The sequence below is a fragment of the Gadus macrocephalus genome, chromosome 6, assembly GCF_031168955.1.
Source record: "Gadus macrocephalus chromosome 6, ASM3116895v1".
Taxonomy (NCBI): domain Eukaryota; kingdom Metazoa; phylum Chordata; class Actinopteri; order Gadiformes; family Gadidae; genus Gadus; species Gadus macrocephalus.
Window position 1 is genome coordinate 21,868,871 of NC_082387.1, and position 21,210 is coordinate 21,890,080.

The 21,210-nt window shown below is 43.5% G+C and overlaps 1 protein-coding gene and 1 long non-coding RNA gene across 15 annotated transcripts in view; both read left to right on the forward strand.

Moving 5' to 3' along the window:
* Positions 1 to 21,210, forward strand: part of ncor2 (nuclear receptor corepressor 2) — a 103,746-nt gene that overhangs the window by 22,145 nt on the left and 60,391 nt on the right. For all 14 annotated transcript variants that reach the window (XM_060055020.1, XM_060055023.1, XM_060055018.1 and 11 more), the window contains exons 4-5: positions 10,006 to 10,183; positions 18,010 to 18,192. In XM_060055020.1, coding sequence (XP_059911003.1) covers positions 10,006 to 10,183; positions 18,010 to 18,192 — 361 coding nt within the window. The remainder of the gene's footprint in view (positions 1 to 10,005; positions 10,184 to 18,009; positions 18,193 to 21,210) is intronic.
* Positions 7 to 2,727, forward strand: LOC132460034 (uncharacterized). The gene is made up of 2 exons (XR_009526331.1): positions 7 to 1,511; positions 1,708 to 2,727. It is a non-coding gene; the product is annotated as an uncharacterized LOC132460034 (long non-coding RNA).

A 21,210-nucleotide genomic window follows, 5' to 3' on the forward strand; every position in this document is an offset into this window, starting at 1 on the left:
GTAGGCACAGCCCCCTTTCATCCCATTCAGCTGCACATCTGCAGCTTTTGAAGGGTTGGGTTGCTCTTTGTTAGAGCGGAGGGGAAGGAATTGCACAAGTTATTAGACCAGTATTGTTATACAAAGGATTGGGAGTCTACCTGATACTTTGCAAACATTCATCTGAAAACATGTTACTTTTTGGTCAGTAAAGACTAAGGCATATTAAATAATGCATTCAACCTTTATTGTGCTTTTCATGATTTCTGGTTTATTGATATAACACATATTCAAGTTTTCTGGCATAACAAATAACAAACTAAACTGCAGTCAATCAGTGTATCATAATCTGTCTCTATTTTCTATGCTATGTTAAATGAACAGTACTTTTCTAGCCGTTAACCCGGAGTTATCTTTGTATAAGTGGCACATGAGAGCCATTCCTCTGTAATGCAGTGTTAAACAGCTTTGCAGGGTAATGGGGTATGCATCCCGCCCATCATCTGGTCCACACTTACAGGCACAGTGTTGTATGTATAGGGCCGTCCCTCTGGAGACTGGGGTCTTGCACCTTAGTCTTAAATGAAGTGCTATTTTCATGCTTGCTGTAGATTAGAACCCATGCACTTTATATTCATGTTTCAATTTTGCATTAGACTTTTATTCTCACTGTGTACTTGGCATGGGATCTATGTTGATCGAGAACATTATCACAGCCTCTTTTTCTATGCATTGGTTTGCTGTGCATTTCTTGCACCCTCGCCTCAGGAATGCTATCAAGGCACATTGGCAGACAGCAGATGGTGGAGCATCCCAATATATGGCCCACTGGTGTTTTTTGTCTAGGTCCTCAGCTATCTGTCAGACGGGATTATGTGAGAGTTGTCTTATGTTGAGAAGCACAAAGATGGGTGATGATTTAGTCAGCCGGTGGCTCACATAGCCTTACACAAGGTCATGACAATTTTAATGTTTTGTGTGTTTTCCGCGTGTTTTTTGCATGTGTGTGTGTGTGTGTGTGTGATAGGGAGGCCACAATTATAGATTTTAATAGTAAAATCATAGTCTGAGGAATAATGAAGGTTTCACAATTATTATGCATTAATTTATTTCACTATGGCTGTATAAAATCACATGAGGGTTCTTTAGTTGATTGATTCAAATAAGGAGTAAAAGGCTGCAAGACCTGTGTCTGCATCAGTGCCCTTTTAACAAGTCCTTTCACTTCAAGAAATGTGAGCCCAACATTTTCAGTGCCCTCTTTACCGTTGAGGAGACAGGTTTGACCACCGGTTTGTAGCTTGACTACAAAACAGAAACATTGGTCAGAATTTAAGTTAGAGCTTTACTTGAGAACCGAGGTGTTCTAGGGTGATGGGATTGCATTTGATGCTGCAGGTGCGGAACTATTCTTTCTTGCAGTGGTGATTCGTTGTAACAATCCAGATTGGCTCTTCTCCTTCGTGTTTGTGGTGGTGGAGGTGCTTTGCGTGGTTGCTGGAGGCTGTTCCGTGTTTGGAGGTTCTTGTGTTGTAAGTGCAATTGGTTCATCACTGCATGCCTTGACTGTGTCCTCAAGATTCTCAGCAGAGCTTCCCCTAAAACACTGCATCCACAAAACTAGATGTGTTAAGCAAATTCTTCCTTACTGAGCTGGCTTACTTCCACCAGGCCAGTGATGTCATTGTCTTTAGGCATGAGATGCTGTGTTTTTCTGTATTCTGCTAGCACCCCACAGATGGCCCTGCTGCTGCATTTCAACTTTGGATCCCCCCTGCTGGCCCCATCGTGAATCAGTGCAGGCTCAGGGATGGTCAATTCTGCCTGCTTCTTTTGAAGCTCTCACTCAGCTTCAAGAAAACCCCTGCACCAAATGTCTCCATGCTCTGGTAGCGGGTTTACAAGGACACTTTTCAAAGGCTTTCTTCAAGTAACTGGCATTGTCTGTTGTAATTCCAGACAGACTCTCTTTCTGAATCTTCCACTCCTAGAGGGCGTTTTGCATCATTTCAGTGATATTCTCTGCGGTGTGGTCTTGTGGAAAAGACATTGTCTCAAGACACTAGGACTTAAGTGGCCAATCGGAGGATATATCGTGAACTGTAAAGCTCATAAAGGGTTCAACTCCACCACAGGGACTGGTCCACAGGTCTGTAGTTGCATCAAACCACAAACCCTCTGCTAGCTGTTGCTCCACACTGGCTCGTACCTCCTTGCTCCTTGCACATGCTTGGGATTTGGTTTGTGGAGAAGTAGATTCTTGTTGTGGCACTGCCTTTTTCATTAGATGAAGAAATAAAGTAGTTTTTTTTAGGAAATGAAAGTAATCAATAGAAGCCAGAGAATTTATCAAATCAAATGTTGATGGTCAGATAAAGTTAGTTTTAAGACAGAAATTAAATCTATGATAACTTGGTGGCATTTGCTTTTAGTTATTTATTTTAGAGACTAAATGAGTATTATGAAAAACAATCAGTGCATTAAGCGACTATAAAAATGTTGGATGGAACCCTACATGCAATATTTAGATAATGGTCTTGAGCCTTATGTGAATGGCTGTACTATTTAAATGTCAACTATTGTTTACAGAAAGTTCCTTTTTTCTTATTGGAATGGTTTTATTTTGTATTACTTTTATTTAACCTAACACAGTCACAGCTTTTCTGACTATTGTTAGATTTTTCTATGTTTGGTGGTTTTATGTTCTATGCCAATTAAAAAATTAAAATAAATACATGTTGGAAGTAATCTATAGCTCAAGTCTCTCAACCTTGCATTATAATAAAGAGCAGGTCACATGTTTTAATTCTATAATTACATTTTCATTATATCTAGTGAATATAACATCAAATCAAATCTTATTTGCAATATGTAAAATGAAAACTCAATGTTTTCCCCGAATCGGTCAGCCCTTGGTTCTGGGTAGCTAGTCAGTCATCAGCTAGACATTGGTGTTTTCCCACTGGAACTCCCCGCAGAACATTGTACCTCCAAGGAGTCAATTGTAAGAATGGTTTCGATTTTGTTAGCTTGTGGTTAATCCCCATTTCCATTTTTAGCGTGAGATGTGTGGGACTTTTAAGTCGATTTTACGCATAACATTAAAAAACTTTTAGGGAATTTAGCAGATGCTTTAATCAGAAGCGCCTTTCAATAAGTACATATGTCAGAAGAAAGAGAAATGACAATATATCTAATTTAAACAAGTGCAAAGCACGTACAATTGCTAGGTTAACCCATGCCCCGTATATAACAAAGATAGCTAAGACACGATGCAAAGTACTATTTTTATTGCCAGGAAGTAAAACATACAATAAATGCGTGACCACAGTTTCTAGTCCAAATTTTTTGTTTGCGCAGGACCAACGTTTGGACTGTTGTGATCATAGGTTGAAACTGCTCAAGTAAGATGAAGTGGATTTTCACAGGTTCACCTTCATGTAGACTGTTTGGCCTTTTGCCCTGTCTTCACCCAAGAAGTCTGCCACCTCTGTCCCTGTCACTTCCTATAGTACACCCAAGGTGGCTGCTTCCTCACCCATCTCCATACCTGAGTCAGATTACCCTCATCAATCTGCCTCATATTCTGGCCCAGATCCAGTTGCCTAGTGTGTTTATGCAAATACTTCAAGCAATATTATTCTGATTTGATGCTTAATCCTCTTTTAAGATTTCTGACTCATCCACTTGTTTTTGACACCCTGAACTGCCTGCCTACCTGGTTTGTGACCGGCCTGTTATTGTACTTTGATGAAAGTAATTTTACGAGGCTTTCTGCCTCAGAATCCGTGCATTTGGGTTCCAGGATTTCTGAGACCGGGCCCGCTGAGCGGGAGAGGCAATCAGCCTTCTCCTTGGGTCAACTTTTTTCAAAATAACTTAACCTTTTTAACAGGGAGGAGATGCGGCCAGAGCACTGCTTAGCCAGGTTCAGTGTAGTCTATTATTCCATGGAATCTCGCAATGTAGCTGCAGAAAACAACTCTGCAGTTGTTGCAAAACAATGTGACCCTGCCTCACTTTCAATGCCTTTTGATCGGGGCCTGAGCTCTGACCTCACTAAAGCTACGGCCACACCAAACGCGTTGCGCGCGTAAGAGGCGTAGAAAATCTGCATTTTTGCATAGGGAACCATTCGTTTAGGGTTGTAGATGCGTTACACGCGCTACAGCTGCGCGTTAGCCGCGTTTTTACGCACCAAACGCGCCCAACGTACCTATGAGCGGAGTTCAAACTTTTTATGCTCCTACGTGTGATGCCTAGCCGCGATAGCCAATCAGCGTTGAGCTTGACCCAACATCACTGGCAGAGAGACGGAGGACGCACAGAAGCAGAAAGAACATGGACGACCAAGTCATAATTTCAGTGTGTTTCCTACATTCCTCTGACTCTCACAACAAATACAGCGCAGCGATGGTGGTGTTCTCATCCATGTTTGTAGAGCAAAAGAAAAATAGCGGGGGAAAATAAGTTTTTGGTGGGCTCAGGGACGATTTTCTACGCCTCTTACGCCCGTAACGTGTTTGGTGTGGCCGTACCTTTAGGATGCGCTGGCGGCTCTAGATCCTCCTATTTAGCTGTATACTGAATGTGCTCTCCATTTTAATTGACGGGTGCCTCAGAGAGCGGAGAAAAGAACGAGCCTTGATAAAAGCTCCCAACATACCCATATGTTCTGACTTGTCCCTGGCTTGTGCTGTACAAGACTGGTCTTCAGGTGTTTTTTCACAATGGAGCCCTCTGTGTCAAGCTGTATGCCTTAGAGCTGCCCTTCCTGTCACTATCTGTGAGGGCTCTTCTTCGGGGCTCACAGACCTGTCATGCGTCCCGTCTTAGCACATAAAGGGGATGTACAATAAGGGCCTCCTCCTTACGCCTCCTTCGGGCCCATCCTCATCTCATGCTGGGGCCGGGTTCTTCTCTTTGGGGAAGAAGACACCTCTGCGTTGATTATCGAGGTCTGAACACATCACTGTGTGGAACAGGTACCCGGTAGGGGTGGGAATCTCTTGGCACCTCACGATTCGATTCCGATTATGAGGTCAACGATTAGATTCTGAAGCGATTATCGATGCATCTCGATGCAACAATTCAAAAATTCAAAAATATATATATACATCTGGGTTTGCTACTCAGAGTTTGCTAATCACTTCCTACTTTTGTGATGATCATTCAAGACATCAACAGATGAATTAACGTATCTAATATTTTATAAGAGAGAAAGCTTTTGTCACAAATATGACTTTCTATGAACAATGCAATAATCAATGCAGCTTGCATTATAACACAATATGGAAGCATGCAAAAAATAGGTTTCAGTTTTATTTTTCTTCTAATCTAAAAGCTGCTCTTGAATTAGAAGGAGTTCTTGTGTCTGAACTGTGAGTTTGCGCGCATGCTATGCGTAGGCTGAATCGTAATCGTGTCAAGACAAATCAGATTGGCCAATACAGACTGAAGATAAATTCAATCATTTTAAAATTACAAAAATTATCCCTCTCTGGCGAACAGAATGTTGCAGCAGGCAAAAAAATAAATAAAAAATCAGATTATTAATTTATCTGCATCGAGACAGAATCGTTCTAGCGAGAATCGCGATGCATCGAAGAATCGATTATTTTTCCCAGCCCTAGTACCCGGGGGTATCAACCTCCAACTTTCCTTGGGTTCTGTCATGATTTCACCTTGATGTAGACTGTTTTCCTTATTGCCCTGTGTTCACCCAAATTGGCTGCCCAAGACTAAACGACATGCCTGCAAGCAGCGCAAAGTGGCCCAACCAAAGTACCTACACCATCAAAATAAGCTATGGAGGACTATGATGATGTTAACTAAGAACAACGTCGGGCAATCATCACCAAAGTTGGTGTACTTAAAGAATCATAGGTCAAGATTAAGCAAGCTACAGCAAGCTTCAAATAGGGGCATATAGATTGAAAACGTATGAAAATGAAAGCATAACTCCTCACCCCTTGGACATACTGTAATGATACAGTCTATGAAAATGACCCTAGTGCTGGAAAATCTATTTCAAAGTCCTGTGAACGTTTCAGTAATTCAGCACACATCGGTTCTGTCAGACTGATACAGAAATGATTCAACCAACCAAACTCTGTGAGAAGTCTCAGCTAAAATGTTACATGTTGATAATTTTAACCGAAAGATTGCTAGTTCGATCCCCAGCTCCTCCTAGCTGAGTGTTGATGTGTCCCTGAGCAAGACACTCACTGCTCCTGACGAGCTGGCTGTCGCCTTGCATGGTTGACTCTGCCGTCGGTGTGTCAATGTGTATCCAACCGCTTTGAATAAAAGCGTCTGCTAAATGCCCTAAATGTAAATGTAAATTATAACAACTGTTATCAATCCTTTATGTTGATCTTTTACTGTTATGTCATTGGATGCCTTGCTACAGGCTACAAATATGTAAGTAACTATCATGAACCAGTAATAATCTACTGGATGGTCCTTCCTTGTTGACCAAAAAGCTATGGTAGAAGTTAAAAACCAACACGATTAAGCGTAACACAATCCCCTCAATGCTGATATTTGTTCACTTTACTTCTGGCTTCAAGGCAGTTTCTAAGTCCCACCGTGTCCGCCTTTTCCCATCTTTCTGGTATCAGAAGAGTGGCTTATGATGGAGACCAAGTCACGTTCAGACACTGGTGTTCCAAGCCGTCATAGTTAATCATTACTGAGTGTAGTTTGACAGACTGCATCATTTTTAAAGGTATGATATGTTATGTAACTTGCAGCCATTTCATGAGAAAGAAATGACATATCGTGACTAAACATAACGTGAATATAGCTTTGCTACATAACGTATGTGAACATGATTTCAGCATGAATCAAAGATTTCCAATTGTGGTGAAGTCAACAACCGCCATAATCCCAAAAATCGTCATCAAACTACGTCTTTTTGTTGAGTGTCCGCTAGCGACTATACTTGCATAATTTACCTTTAATAGTAGGCGGTTAAATTATACATGTTATTTCATGGATTCGTTTTTGTTTGTTGATATGAACAGAATTATATTTGTCTTTAGTCTGTTATTTCACTTGGTTCAGTGAGGGAGAGCTTCATCCAATAAATGTTTTGCTATAAAATGTACCAACTTGCAAATCAATATGAATATTTACCACACTGACATGAGGTGTTAATCAATTTAGCAAATGATTGAGTAGTCCCATTGCCTTTTTAAATATTTCTGTTGTCATTTTGAAGCATAATCCTGGTTGGTGTGATGGAGGGCTTCTGAATTCATTGAAACAGTGTTTATTTGCAGGCCTTTGGCTGTATTTCACAAGTGTAATGTCTGTGCCTGCTGTTGGTTCAATACATTTTCTAACTCCAAACACCAAAGCCCTTGAAAATGGTGCCTTTATAATATAATCTTTAACGTATAATTGTTAATTCAAGATCAACTGCAAAATCCTTTACAATGGCCAAGGGAAGGTGGTGCTTGTTCCCATGTAAAATGGCATGAAATCGTTAAGTGTTATCCAAAGGTGCTGAGAGATGCTGCTTTACGATTATAATCCATTGAAAATCCTTTTCATATCAGACTATCTTCCCATAACTGTGTACTCCCCGCATGGATGCGATTTGAGCCTGGAGTGTTGATCGAGGGCTATACAAACTAACTTGGCATGACTTGATTGCCCCGTCAACCAAAAACCCCTGAAATTATTAACAGAATGCCCTCTCCCAACGATGGGGTTCCCTGCCAGGGCCTGGTTCAGTCCCCACCCCTCCGCTTGCCTGTACACAGCTGCTGTCTCTCTTTTGGAGGACAACAGCAACACCGGCAGAGGTGCAACTCTGCAATGCTTTCACGATAATGCCACTTTGTTTGGTACACATGACCTCTGCTCCGCTTCTAATGGGCCCGCATCAGGGAGGAAGAGAGCCGTTGTTGTATCATTGCCCTCCTATCCCCCTGCACCACTTTCCTCAACATTATCTTCCAAGGTCTTTCCACACACACCTCTCCCCTACCCCCACATATCCTCCTGAGGAATCAGATTATGCTGCACGTTCTGCAGTGAGAAAGAGGGAAGGGGGGAACCGGGAACGGTGAGAGCAGGATAGGGAGGGAGAGAGCAGAATATGATGTGATTATGTAAGTGCCAACCCTCTATGGAAATCAGGGGAAGCCTTTAAGTGAATGAGTGTAAGGAAGTGTGTGTGAGTTGTTGCTTTTTCACACTTCATCTGGGCATTAATGTTTTCTGGCTCGTGTTTTTCTTTCCTGCTTTGTTTTACCTATTCCACAGAAACACCTTAAACTCTTATCTCTTTCCATGACACCTGCCAATCTGAGGAACTGCACGTTCCCAGGGGAGAGTATGCAGCGCCGTGTCTAGTCTGTGTGCAAGGGTCCTTATCTGTCAGGATCCTCCCATCAGTGAACCGCCCAGAGCGGCACTGGCACTCTGCTAGACAGAGCCAGAATCACTGCTCCTTTTGGCCTGTTGGGAAACCACACAGTAGGTCTTTTGTGAGCCTGGACCAGCAATTATGGTTGTGTTTCCCAGCTTTTCCCCTCTTCTCTTAAGCAGCCACTTCCATTTTGTCGTTGGCAACGACGCCGTTGACATTCTGCCGTCTGCCTCGGGGGGAGACTTATGAAAATCATTTCCCTCGGATGGAACAGAGCTCCAATTCTTAGATAAGCCCATCTTGATCCCAGGCCGCCTCTGAAGTTAATATTCAATGGCTGTCATTTGACTTGCGTGCGTGTATTTCTGCCCGTGCATGTGACCTTACCCCCCCTCCGATGACTCGAGACCGCCGCGCATGTGACTTAATGCAAGTTCATAGTAGTACTGAATGTACAGCACAGGACGTCCTGTCACGTCACCCCAAACCAGTCCCCCCCCCACCCTTCGGGGATCACGCTGCTCTTATTGCTGACAGAGCAGTATGAGTCTTTGTTTTTTTGGTGTGGGCACAATTGGTCCAACTGCAGGTCTAATAGGAAAGCGAAGGTCCTTGGGCTCTCGGTGGCCATTATTTGTCTAACAGTTTGCTAAAGCCAAAGAAGAGCTGCTTCAGCCTACAACTTACTATATTGAAGATGGTTCAAATGGCAGCGTTTTAGTGAGTCATTGTTTCCACTGTTTTACTTCCCTCTCATTCTGACTTCCAACGTGAGTCCTTCCTCCAGTACCCGTTTCATGTTTCTGCGCCGATTACTGTCTGCTTCAGTCCCTCTGGGCGGGTTGATCCAAAACACGCGAGGTCTTCTGATCAATATTATCTGATCAATAGTCTGATAATCCTGTGATCAATGCTGATGCCGGGTTCAACGCTAACATTTTCTGCGTTTGGCTCTGATGCAACTTACTTTCTTTTTGGTGGCCTCCTAACAGATTTTGTCGCTTATCGCAGAATAATCCCGTCCCTAGTCCATTCCATCCATCGGTGTAGGTTCATTTTTTTTTTTTTCAAGGCTTGAAATAAATTGTAAATCTGTTTTTATTGCATAGGCAATCTTTCTCTTTTTCTAATGAGTGCTCGTGTTGTGTGAAACCCTTCATTACCACCCATCGTCTTAACCACAGAACAAGACCTCAAATCCAATCATACACATGGGACACCGTGCTCTGGCTCGCCTGGTGTGTGATGCTTGTGAGGAGCGTGGTGCAGTGACAAAATTAACATTGTTTTGGGAGAATTATGATATCTGTACCTAATTATTTATTTTTACCGCACCAATGCGACCTGGGAAGAAATTTTCCTCACATCCACATAATAAATTACTGCAAACGTGATCATTCTTGAGCCCTGTGGATTTCCCGATAACACTTTACTCACCCTTCTACTACAACCGTCTTCCCTCTTCGAAATTATCAGCTCAACATTGAGTTCCATCCTAGGTTTTCCCTTAGAGAGTTTGAAGACCATCTGTCCACCTGCTTTGCCTCGTGCCCTTTATTGATATGATAACCCACGCTAGCCTCAAAGGCCCTCATTACGTTCCCTTCTCTCACACTAACCTTCGCCTCCTCTCTCCCCTACAGAGGCCAGGAGCAGCACATCCGTTACGAACACATCTACCTGACGGAGCCCAACAGCCAATCAGAGGTGGAGTATGCCGAGATAAAACGACCTCGCTTGGAGATGGGGCAGGAATCTCTGATGAGGCACTCTACCCACCGGCCCCCGCTGCCTCTGGGGGGTGGAGAGGACATGGCCAAGGTCAGTGCTCCTCACTATGTGCATTCTACGCTCACCAATTTGTTTTCCTCCTTCACCTACTCCTCCTAGTTCAGATCAGTTTTGAGAATTTCAGTGGGAATCTTGAAATGAGAATTTGAGAGGGTGAAAGTTTTAGTTGGTTTTATTGGTTTCAGATCATCATCACATTAACACTTAAGCTTCTCTTTCCTGCGCATCAGGGAAAGCACTCAGAGGTTCCCCGCGTACACTCCCGGTGAATTGTGACGAATATTTTAATGGACAGTATAGAGTGGTTGGCTACAGCCCGAGTCGTCGTACATCATAACACCGGCGTGCTGGCTGTTTGTGTTCACTCACCCGTTGAGATAATCACCTGCTTTCAATTTGGACCGCGCTTGTTTTCCTCTGCTGAGGTTACCAACTGTTATTCATTGACAGCTGTTGGCCAACCATGTCACCTCACATCACATCACAACCGGAGCTAGCATAATTTAATACAGATTTTAGTGTCCATTACCTTAGAACAACACTGTTGGCTATTAAGTTGAACTGATGAGAACTACCAAATGTTAGGATTTTGTCCGTTGATTAATGTTCCCAAAATCTTATGCCCCTTATCTTAAGGTCCAGGCTTATGGCTTGATAACAACCACACCTCGAATAATGTGGTAGACGACATAATATTAGGCAATTGAATTGGCAAATATTACGTGATGTTATTTCTCTCACTTAACATGTGTTCTCTGGCCTTTGCTTAATTCATTTATAGAACGCCCCTCATAAAGGTTACTTTGATGAAGAATAATCATTAAATTCTCTATTTGTCAGCGCTGCTATCACGTCGACTACTACGCCCAAGAACACACTTCCATAATCTTTTAAATAAAGTTACCTCAACAGAAAGTGATGTGAACAGGGCAACGGTAAAGTCAGCGGCAGCAAGAGAGAGGGCCCGATCTGTGGCAGGGCTGTGGTGGTGCCAAGGCAGTGGGCAGGGCGAGGCCGTTGCGAAAAGGCAATTAATAAATAATAGAGCTGACCTAGATCTCTAAAATGAAGGGCCCGTGTGATGTAAGGAGGACGAGCGGCGGATCAAAACAGCGCGCTCCCACGTTACAAAAGAGCACTTCAGACTGCCAGAGGAGGCAGGCAGCCAAGGAATGGTAAATGGATACAGCGATATAACTTCGGGAGGCTTCGGGAGTCACCCCCACACAGAACCATGCAAGCACACACACGCGCGCCGCAAACACAGGCTCACACTGAGCATCTGAAGATGGGAGGGAAAGGCTAGAGAGTGCTTTGGAGACAACTGCATGCCCTGTCACTGTATTTGAGGTGCGGGCTAGACAAACGAGGGGGAGAGGTGAAAGGGCAGGGGAGGAGGTCATGGGTAAAGGCAGAATCCCAAATAAAGAGGGGGAACGTGGCGAAGGAGGCAGAGTAGGGAGGCCAGGAACAACAGGAAAAACAACGCGTGGGCCAGCTACTATTAGATGAATTGCTGAATGGATAGTATGCTCATGAGTCAGGGCACAATGTTCACACAGCCAACAGAAAAGGAAATGAATGCACACGCACACACACTACTCGCTCCTGAGGTAACAACAGCCCCAACTTTGATTTAGCCTGCTGCATCTTGATGCATAATGTGGAACAGGCCCTGCCTATGGCTTAGTTACACACAGCAGAGCAGACCTCCCCACTGGAACAATAAGGGGCCTTGTTTTTCTTCCCAAAAGAGGGCTTTATTTGGGCTGATTTGTGGCCTGCTGTCTGAGCCTTACTTGTTGATCAGCCCAGGCCACAGTGAATAGGGGGACTGGGACAAGCCGTTTGCACGTGTGTCTGTCCGTGCCTCTGAACAAGAGGCCAAAGTGTCTGAAGGGGGAGGAAAAGATAATGACAGACTTTCCGTTCTTCACATCTCGGCTGTGGCCTCCATATAATGGTGGTTGATAGGGTTGGGTTCCGAACTCTGTACTTTTAAGGGTACAGACCCAATTAAGTTGGTAACATTGAGTACTAGGGGTGTGCATCTGTCCTTTATAGGACGATCCGATACATATGTAGATACATGTGCTACAATACGATTCAGGGACGATACATTTTAATATGGGACGATACATTTTAATATGGAACGATTCGATGCGATTCGATTCAATGTTGTAACGATCCGGTGCGATTTGATGAGATATGAATCAATCTGATAGATACAGTTAAGATTCGTTTGACGTTAACATACACATTTTCTAATAATTAAAATAAGCCTTTTATAAAAGAGACATTGCCTGCCTACTTTCAAATATATATATGGTAAAGGGACCATGGAATCTTATTTTATTTAAATTAATTTTTTATGTCGTGGGGAAAAAAAGGACACACACATGGATCCGCTCGCTTCCTTAAGTTTCATTTTCCGGATCCGTATGAAAACGGAAGGAAATCAGTTGACAATGCTGTCTTGATATCAGGCTAAAGCTCACTCAACCGATTCGCAACGTTTAAATCGGTGCATCCACAGATTATTGGTCATTATAAATCGATTCCCCACGTGTCTATGTAGTCGCATTTGTGTTAATCCAACCGGATACCAATTCGTATTGGTGAATCATTATACCCCTACCGAGTACCTAGAGTTAAATCGATCTGTACCAAATTTCGGGATATGAAATTCTGAGAGCGCAATTGGAGTGAGAGTTTGCTTCAATATAAGTTGGAGAGTTGGAGCGCTCGTTCACGTTGTGTTAACACTTTTACAAATGCAGGCAACACTCGCTGAAATAAGTAATGCAAAAGCATTACTGGCCAGGAAAACACGTCTAACTTGAGTAGAACACCTGATAAAGGTGATTTTCGCTGTCTTGGTTAACGTTAGTTGTGGGGTTCTGTGCGGTCTCTGACTGGAATACTCCGGTCTTCTTGGAGCTCTGTGCAGACGGAGACTAGAGCGTACGTGTGAGTGGTGCGAGGCCCAGGAGGGGGCTCTGAGCAGGGCCTAGGTATGTGTTGGGTGCCTGTGTAATCCATGGGTATGGTTACCATGGCGCCCGCCCGGCCTGCGTGGCACATGAAGGTTTTATTTTTACATCTTCAGTCATAACACTTGGAGTGCCCTGTGTCTCGTGTTGATCTCGTACAAAGTGTTTAGCCGTCGTGGACAAACACGGCCAGCAGACATCACATTCGAGCAGCCAATGGTGTGAGCCCCTGGGTCGTAAGACGCCACAGGCCCCTGTTGGAGAAGGGGACTATGATGACCGTGATTGGCTGGGCTAATTATTCTGTGTTGAGAATACACGGCTTACTTGGACATGAGACTGACGGACGTTATTCTAATCTCAAACTGCGTCTTGCATTTGGAAGGTACACCAACGTAATTATCAAGTAAGTGCCATCAGTTACGATCAGAACTCTCACGCAATATTGCCCATCAAGGTCAGTAGCTCTTATACCCCCGACTGAGAGGATGTAGTGTTTTTAATTTGAGAGGTTACACAAGGACAAGACTACATTGTATAGTAGGAGTTAATTTTGATATAAATAGACGACAATGATAACGTTTTCAATTATGAAAGAACATATTTTTACGATTCCCCCTAATGGAGTGCTCAACCCTGCACATGAGATAATTTTTGTCCTAATTATACAAAAAAAAGAATAATAAAGTATCAAGACGTTGATAACTTCACTCTGCGCTTATTTTGATGTGTGTACTTAACGACGATACACTTAATTAATTTTGTTTTTCATCACAGCAAGGACATTCATCTTTTAAATAAATAATTATACAAAATATATTTTTTGAAAGAATTGTGCAGTTGAGAGCTCTACTCTGCACATGGCGATAAACAACACACACACAATTAGTTTTTTCTATAGGTTATAATCTACAGTTTGAGAGATATTAGTTTAATGTTGCTGGTGTTATAATTATCAGAACAAACAAATAATAACGAATCAAGAAGTTTAGAACTCACCTCAGATCTGTTTCATGTGCATGTGTGCATTATTAAAGTTTTATATCATGTAAGGGATAATGTATAGAACGCCGGTCATTATCCGGAAAATAAGCCGCGACAGGGCGAACAGGACACCAACGCTCAGCGGAGGTGTCTTGCTTCGCCCTGAAGGGGCTTGTTTTTGATAACGACCGGCAACGTTCTATACATTATCCCGCTTATTACACGGCTACTTGCAAAGCAAAAAAATTGCTTCACATGGTGTGTCTTTTTACAATTTATTTGTTACCAGCATTCGTAGTGTTGATTAGCAGAGAAATAATCTGCCAAAGACGTTGACGTTGCTTAGCAACCGAAGACACTGGGGTTGACAAGTTACCGGACTACTTGCGGAGTGATACCAAAGACGTCATTAGAGGCAAAAAATCCATTGATTTCCTTGACAGCGGTCAATTATACTTAGCAACGGTGAATTATCAAACACAATTCACCGCCGGAAGTTGTGAAGGGCCCATGCAAGTGAACGGAGCGTTCCACGGCATTGAGAAGACCCTGTAATAAAGTTTTATATTATAGCCTATCATGAAATTAGATTTTTATTTAGGACCCAACTCGTATATTTGGTTTGTTTCAGACAGATGAAGCACACATAATTAGGCTAAATCTGTGATTAATTAAGTTTAATTTTCAATATTCCCCCTTTTTGCTTCTTGGTCTCAATGGCTCATTGAGAGCCAATATAATTCAGGTTAGTCTTGTACACCTTGGACAATGTTTTACACATATTTCACAGAATGCCACAAGATGTCCTTGAGCTTGGAAGAAAAAGGCTCATAGTTTGGAATACGTTTTGCAAGTAAACATCGTCAAACATAAATTACCATGTGCGGTCCCATATAAACCTTCATTAACCTTTTTTAATGAGGCTAAAGAGTTATAGGACTGAACAAATCAAGCTGTCGAGATCTCCACTACTGTCATACTCTGCATGCATAGCTTTGTGATGAGAGAGATGAGAGATATATCGTTTGAGAGACATTTTATGTGTTTGGTATAGGCCTACTTAATATATTGTGTAGAGATAGAGAGACAGAAGAGTAAGCAGCTCAGATTTGTATTTTTATTTATTTTACTCACGATTCAAAACTTTGCTTGTTATTATCAGGCCTTCGTTGGGTTTCTAATGAGGTCAAAGAAGTTTTCCACACAGACGGGACCTGCACATTGTGCGATGAGGCTGCTTCAGAACGCTGCCAACGCATGCACTTGGTAACTCGATAACTCTGCCCTTCTCCTCGGTGTCCTTGCTCTTCATATGATTTGTGAATAAATACGATTGAACAGTCCTTGGTATTGGTTCCATGGACCACGGTGGAAAAAGATAGCAAAATCTCTGTAGCAGTGGGGACAGGAAATAGAGACAGCTGTCTGGAGGACGGGGAAGTGGAGGACTTTCTGAATGGGACCTCTGGTCCTCCTTGGGTGAAAATAAGGGTTATACTTCAGTGCATTACTGAATTGAACATGGATTATTGTTGATTTGTTGTAGGAGGTTAATAATTGCACAATACCAGAATCAAGAGGGGGAGCTCATTTGAGTGTTATGAATAGCGTTCAATAGCGGGTTCAAAAGCAGAGGAAAAAACAGTAAAAAAATAGTTTTGAACGACTAAATCTGCGGTGTAATTAATATAAGCTGTTAAAACGGGCTTTATGACAATGCCCGTGACAAAGTATTTATGACAAAATATTTATATCAATGCACGTTAAAGAAATTGCCGTCATTTTGACTTTTTTGACATTCCGGACAAACACCTTCCGCGCACGCACGCACGCACGCACGCACGCACGCACGCACGCATGCACGCACAAATCAATCTCCGCCCAAGGGGGGGTTCTTAATGTGACGGGTGTTGTCAAGGGCACCTCCGCCAGGCTCTGCGTTACCGGGAGGTGGAGTGCTGGCTGTCATCTTTCTCACTCCCTGTAGGGGCTCAAAGAGTGCCACTCTGTACTTCTCAAGGACTCTCAGACCGGGGGGATTATTCTGCCGTCACCACGCTGACTGTCCGTCACGCTCCCTCTCCCTGACCGTGCTAAACCTTTGGCTCTGCCCTGGTCTTGTGCACGCTCGCCTTGACCTTAGAGACATATGTAGCGCATGTTTCAATCAGACCAGGCTAGCCTACTGTTTGTTAATAATTCAACGCTCTAATTGTTTAGCTGTAATTGTCTTTCATTTTTTTGTTATAAATAAAAAGGTTACATTTCACATAGGGCTGTCAAGCGATTAAAAAAATGAATCGAATTAATTACAGGCTCTGTGATTAATTAATCTAAATCAATCGCATACTTACATTTTTCCGAGAAAGTATTTCAAAATAATTTATTTTGAGTAAATTATGGCAGGTGAGTGATTCAATGAATAATAGACAAAATAGACTTTAAAGTTCAATGTCTCTTTTATTTAATACATGTCTTTCATTAACATAAGGTCCATTTTAAGATCAAATTAATTTCCGTTTCCATCTCACTCAAGATTCAGCGCCAGCTTCAGGGGCTGTAGCAGCTCGTACCTGCGAGCTTGCTACCAAATGTTTTGCGTTGAGGTGATATTTAAGGGTTGATGACCTCCGGTGATAGGAAAATTCCTTACTACAGAGATTGCAGATAACAGTGTTCCTATCTACAGTTCCGTCTGGGAGTTGTTTAAACTTGAATTTTCCATTCACGTGGGCCGAGCAGCATCTTCTCGTCTGCCTCCATTTTGTTTCAACGCAAATGACGCACCGGGTCAAAGGGCACTATAGATGCGTGATTAATCGGCGTTAATTATTTTGACGCGTAATTTTTCTGTGATTAATTAATTGAAATTAACACGTTAATTTGACAGCCCTAATTTCACATCTTGTTCTAAGAGCAGCACTGACATCTGCCAGACACATTTCTCCTCTGAAACCAAGCATACCAAAGAAATTGGAGAACAAGAGTACAAATACTGGAATAGAAATGAATGTGCTGGACAGATCCTTGTGCATCTCCTGGCAGAGAGAACTGAGTCCTAGCTGCTCCGCGCGGCCGCGGTCCAGCCCGCCTCCGCCACATTAGTCCTCTTATACAACCTGCCGTTCAGCCATCTAAAAATACCCTGGAACAACAACCACTTGGCGCCATTACAGACTCATTGATGCTGTTTGGCCGCCATTCTACACACGCAGGCAAGACGAGGCAGGCACCAACCAACCACACCGCATATAACCAAGTCTCGGGTTTTCGTACAAGATATCAGATGGCAATGTTTTTCAGGTTTACATCCTGCATCAGTATGATGGCTCGCTCAGGTCATATGATGTGGTTTATTCAGAGGAAGAGAAGGGCACTTCACATTTCCCTCTCACAGTGCTCGTAGCTTGAACCAAGGGCTTTATCTGTTGCTCTGTATCACAACCACGCCGGCTTTGACTATAGACCATTTTAAACAAAGGCCCTGAAAGAGTCCCAGACACAGGGCTCCGGGTGAATAATCCCAGCCATGGAGACCCAGGCTGCAGCCTCCCTATCATTAGCGTGGCCTAGTGACTGGGAGGCACTAGCGGAGGCTTCCGTTACCCACAGGACTTAATTACCGCATTGTGCTGCCGTCCCTGAGGATCCACAGGCACTGATCCGAAGAGCGCTTAGCGGAGCGACCCGGGAACTGCCTTTAACGCCTGCTAAACTCCCCCGGTCCGTTTGCAGATGAGGCCATGTGTGAATTGTGGGTGTACTGGGCCCTAGTAATACTATGTGTCACGAGTTATTGTGGTGGCAAAGCATGCATCTCACTACCCTCCTTTTCTCTCTCTTTCTCTCTCTGTGTGTGGGGGGCATTCCTGTTCTCAGGAGCGTGGCAGTTCCATGGGGAAGCTGGAGCCCATCTCCCCCGTGAGCCCGGCCCAGATGGACCCTGACCTGGATCTGGTGTCCGCCCGCTTCTCAAAGGAGGAGCTCATCCAGAACATGGACCGCGTGGACCGGGAGATCACCATGGTTGAGCAGCAGATCTGCAAGCTCCGCAAGAAGCAGGTATGTGTGTCATCAATCCCTGCGTGAACCTCTGCTGACGACCTGCTCTGCTGGCCGGTTTGAGAGACATCACTGCCATCAAATCTGGTTGGAATGTGGCCATCAATTTAGAACGACGTCATCGTCATTACTTTGAAACATGCTTGACGTCGTCTACCATTGTCGATGAGTCACTACTACATTTGCCTTCCCTTGTTTTTAACGTTTTAATCATCATATTGAAACAGTGAAACTATGAAGGTGTGTGCAATTTATTACTTAATTTCATGCCGATGCAGTACCACTCAAAAGAGTATTACTGGCAATATTAGACATTACTCCCCACTATCATTAACCACTCCTAGTCCTGGTATCTTTCATTCCATCTGGAAAGCCACTCCTCCCTCCAGGAGACTTACACATGATATGTCACAATGCAAATAACTGTTTATCAGAAGAAGCGAAGTAGCAAAACTCTGAACTAGGGATGGGCATTTGAAGAAATTTTCTTGATCGAGCATCGCTAGAGTTATCGATCAATTATCGATTAATCATTAACTTTTTTCTATGTTTTTTTTCTAATGTTTTTATCAATAAAATCTTTATTCCAACAATAATGTATGGGCCAAAATTAATACAATACAGTTAACTTGAAGACCTACAACTGTTTAACAGTTTTAAAATAATAAATACAGGCATTATAGGTTATAGGCCTATGCGGCGCTCGTAAAGTCCGAACAATGCGCCTACAGGCGCTCTTAAAGGTTTGGAAACGATTCAACAAGACTAAATCTGTAGCCTATTCCAATTACAATAAGTAGCGAATTTATCGGACAACAATAATCAAACAAAGGCAGTAGGCTAAAAGTGGGCATTAAACTGTATAACTGTTATGAAAAAAAAGGGGGGGGAAAGGCCGACATATAATGCCTGCAGCCGGCGCGCGGAAAAGGCTCGCAACAAAAAGATGAGCCACCCATTTACAAACAATTGCATGAACTAGTCTATCTAAAAGCAATACCTTATTGAACATATATAAGGCTGGACTTGTTGCTAAAATATCACAGTTTTGGCAAAATGTAACGACTCCAAGAGGCACCAAGCGGAGCGAGAGTCAACACATTAAGAAAGAAAAGAGCGACTCACATACGGTGGTGACTGTCGTCCATAGCATACAGTAACTCCAGCCTACATATTTTTGTTTAGGAATATAAGCATGTTAACATGCTCGGGGTCAGACGCGAACGCAGCCTTGTAACTGTCAGTCCAGCAGCAGAAAACACCCGCTCTGACGGGACCGAAGTTGCGGGGATGCAGAGGTATTGTCGCGCTAACTTTGACAGCCTGGGGAACCTTCTTCCATTCACTTTCCACCAGTCGGCAGGGTTATATTCAATTAAATGCTTCAAGACTCACAGTATGCAACACAACGTCCTTTTAATCGATAACAATATAAATTGATCGACGCATTTCTTAACGATCAATTATCGAGCATCGATTAATTATGCCCATCCCTACTCTGAACCATTAGGAAGGTTTCAATATTAGGACTAAGCAATCCGAGGAATCACCCTAAATTACAAAACGCGTAGCAATGTCGGAAGAGAAACGATTGATTATCAGTTTCCACATCCGAAATAACCATAGCGTCCAACCATATCCAAGTTATATGTAGACATTTGAATACTCTTTTTACACTTTTACACCCCAATGCGTGGACATTTTAAGCACTTTGCAGTGTTGGCGCCCGCATTGGCTTGGCATAACAGTGACGTGTAGATGGTAGATCCACGATTGTGTTTCTTTACCCCAGCACAACATTTCCCAGCCAGGCGTCTGCTGGCATCGGCTCAGTGAGAAATGCTTCAGGAGAAGCAGCGCTGTGCTGTAATCGCCGTATTAAAGCCCACTGATTGGCCCTCGCCCAGCGTGCCCGATTGTTCCTTAGTGTTGCCTCTGGGAAGCCAAATGTTCCCCTCTCCTTCCTACCAACAGATCCAGGAAAGTAGGTTAAAAATACTACACGGCTATAAATAACAGCTCCCCCAGGGGTCTGCATGGTTATGGCAGGCCTTTTCAACCACCGCTATTCCTCCCTTACAATCACTTTTTATGTAAAAAAAACTTGGAAGCCTGCCAAATTTCTTTAAGTGGGAAGCCACTAAACACCTACTCTCCACTGGCCCTCCCCCTTCCATTGCATCCCCCCCTCCCCATGCCAGCCCATTTGATGCCTGTTTCCTTTGGCTGCCCCTCAGAATACATAAATCCAGGCCACTTGCAGCGGCGTTGTTATGAGGGGAGCACTCAGTTCTGGCAACAGGGTCCAAGAGGGTAAGGGGTGTAGGAAGTGGTGTTTGAACTGTTTAAGATTCTGCCAAGAGACCCCATCGTTTTTCCTTGACTGTGCTTTTTAAAAGATCTACACCAGTCCATTTCAAATCAAATGGATTTCCTCCTCCCGTCTGTCTTAAGTCGCAGCAATAATTCTACACCTGCAATGTTAAAGTGGCGTGGTCAAACTTTATTTAAAGTGGTGTGGGGGACACTGGGGGGCTGGTGTGGCTGCCGGGGGGCTTAGCTTGCTGTCAGCCTGGGTTGTGTCAGCCAGCCCTCCTAGTGGCTGGGTTGTCTTGATTTACTCTGGTGGGCTCTTGAGTAAAAGCCCACCGGGGAGGGGGGGGGGTGGGGGCTCTTTGTGGAATGTAGGAACCCCCGACACCACCAGAACCATTCCTCTCCCCGGCAGAATGGGTGGCCTCTCGGGACCTGTGTGAGTGTACAGTAGCTTTCAGTATGAGCAGCAAGCTAATCTCAGTCAAATGCAGGGTTATCCTGGCTCAGAAGGGGAATTGGGGGTAGGGGTGTGTGATATGACGATATTGGATTGTGAAAGATACAATGTCTGTACCATCCACCAATACAGAGAGATGGTTAGAATGTGCACTGTAGCGCAGTACTATCAGTTAAAGTTCCATGGCATTTACAAACACCAAAGTAAACCTCTTTATAAGAGTTATTAAAGATTGTTATTGTTAT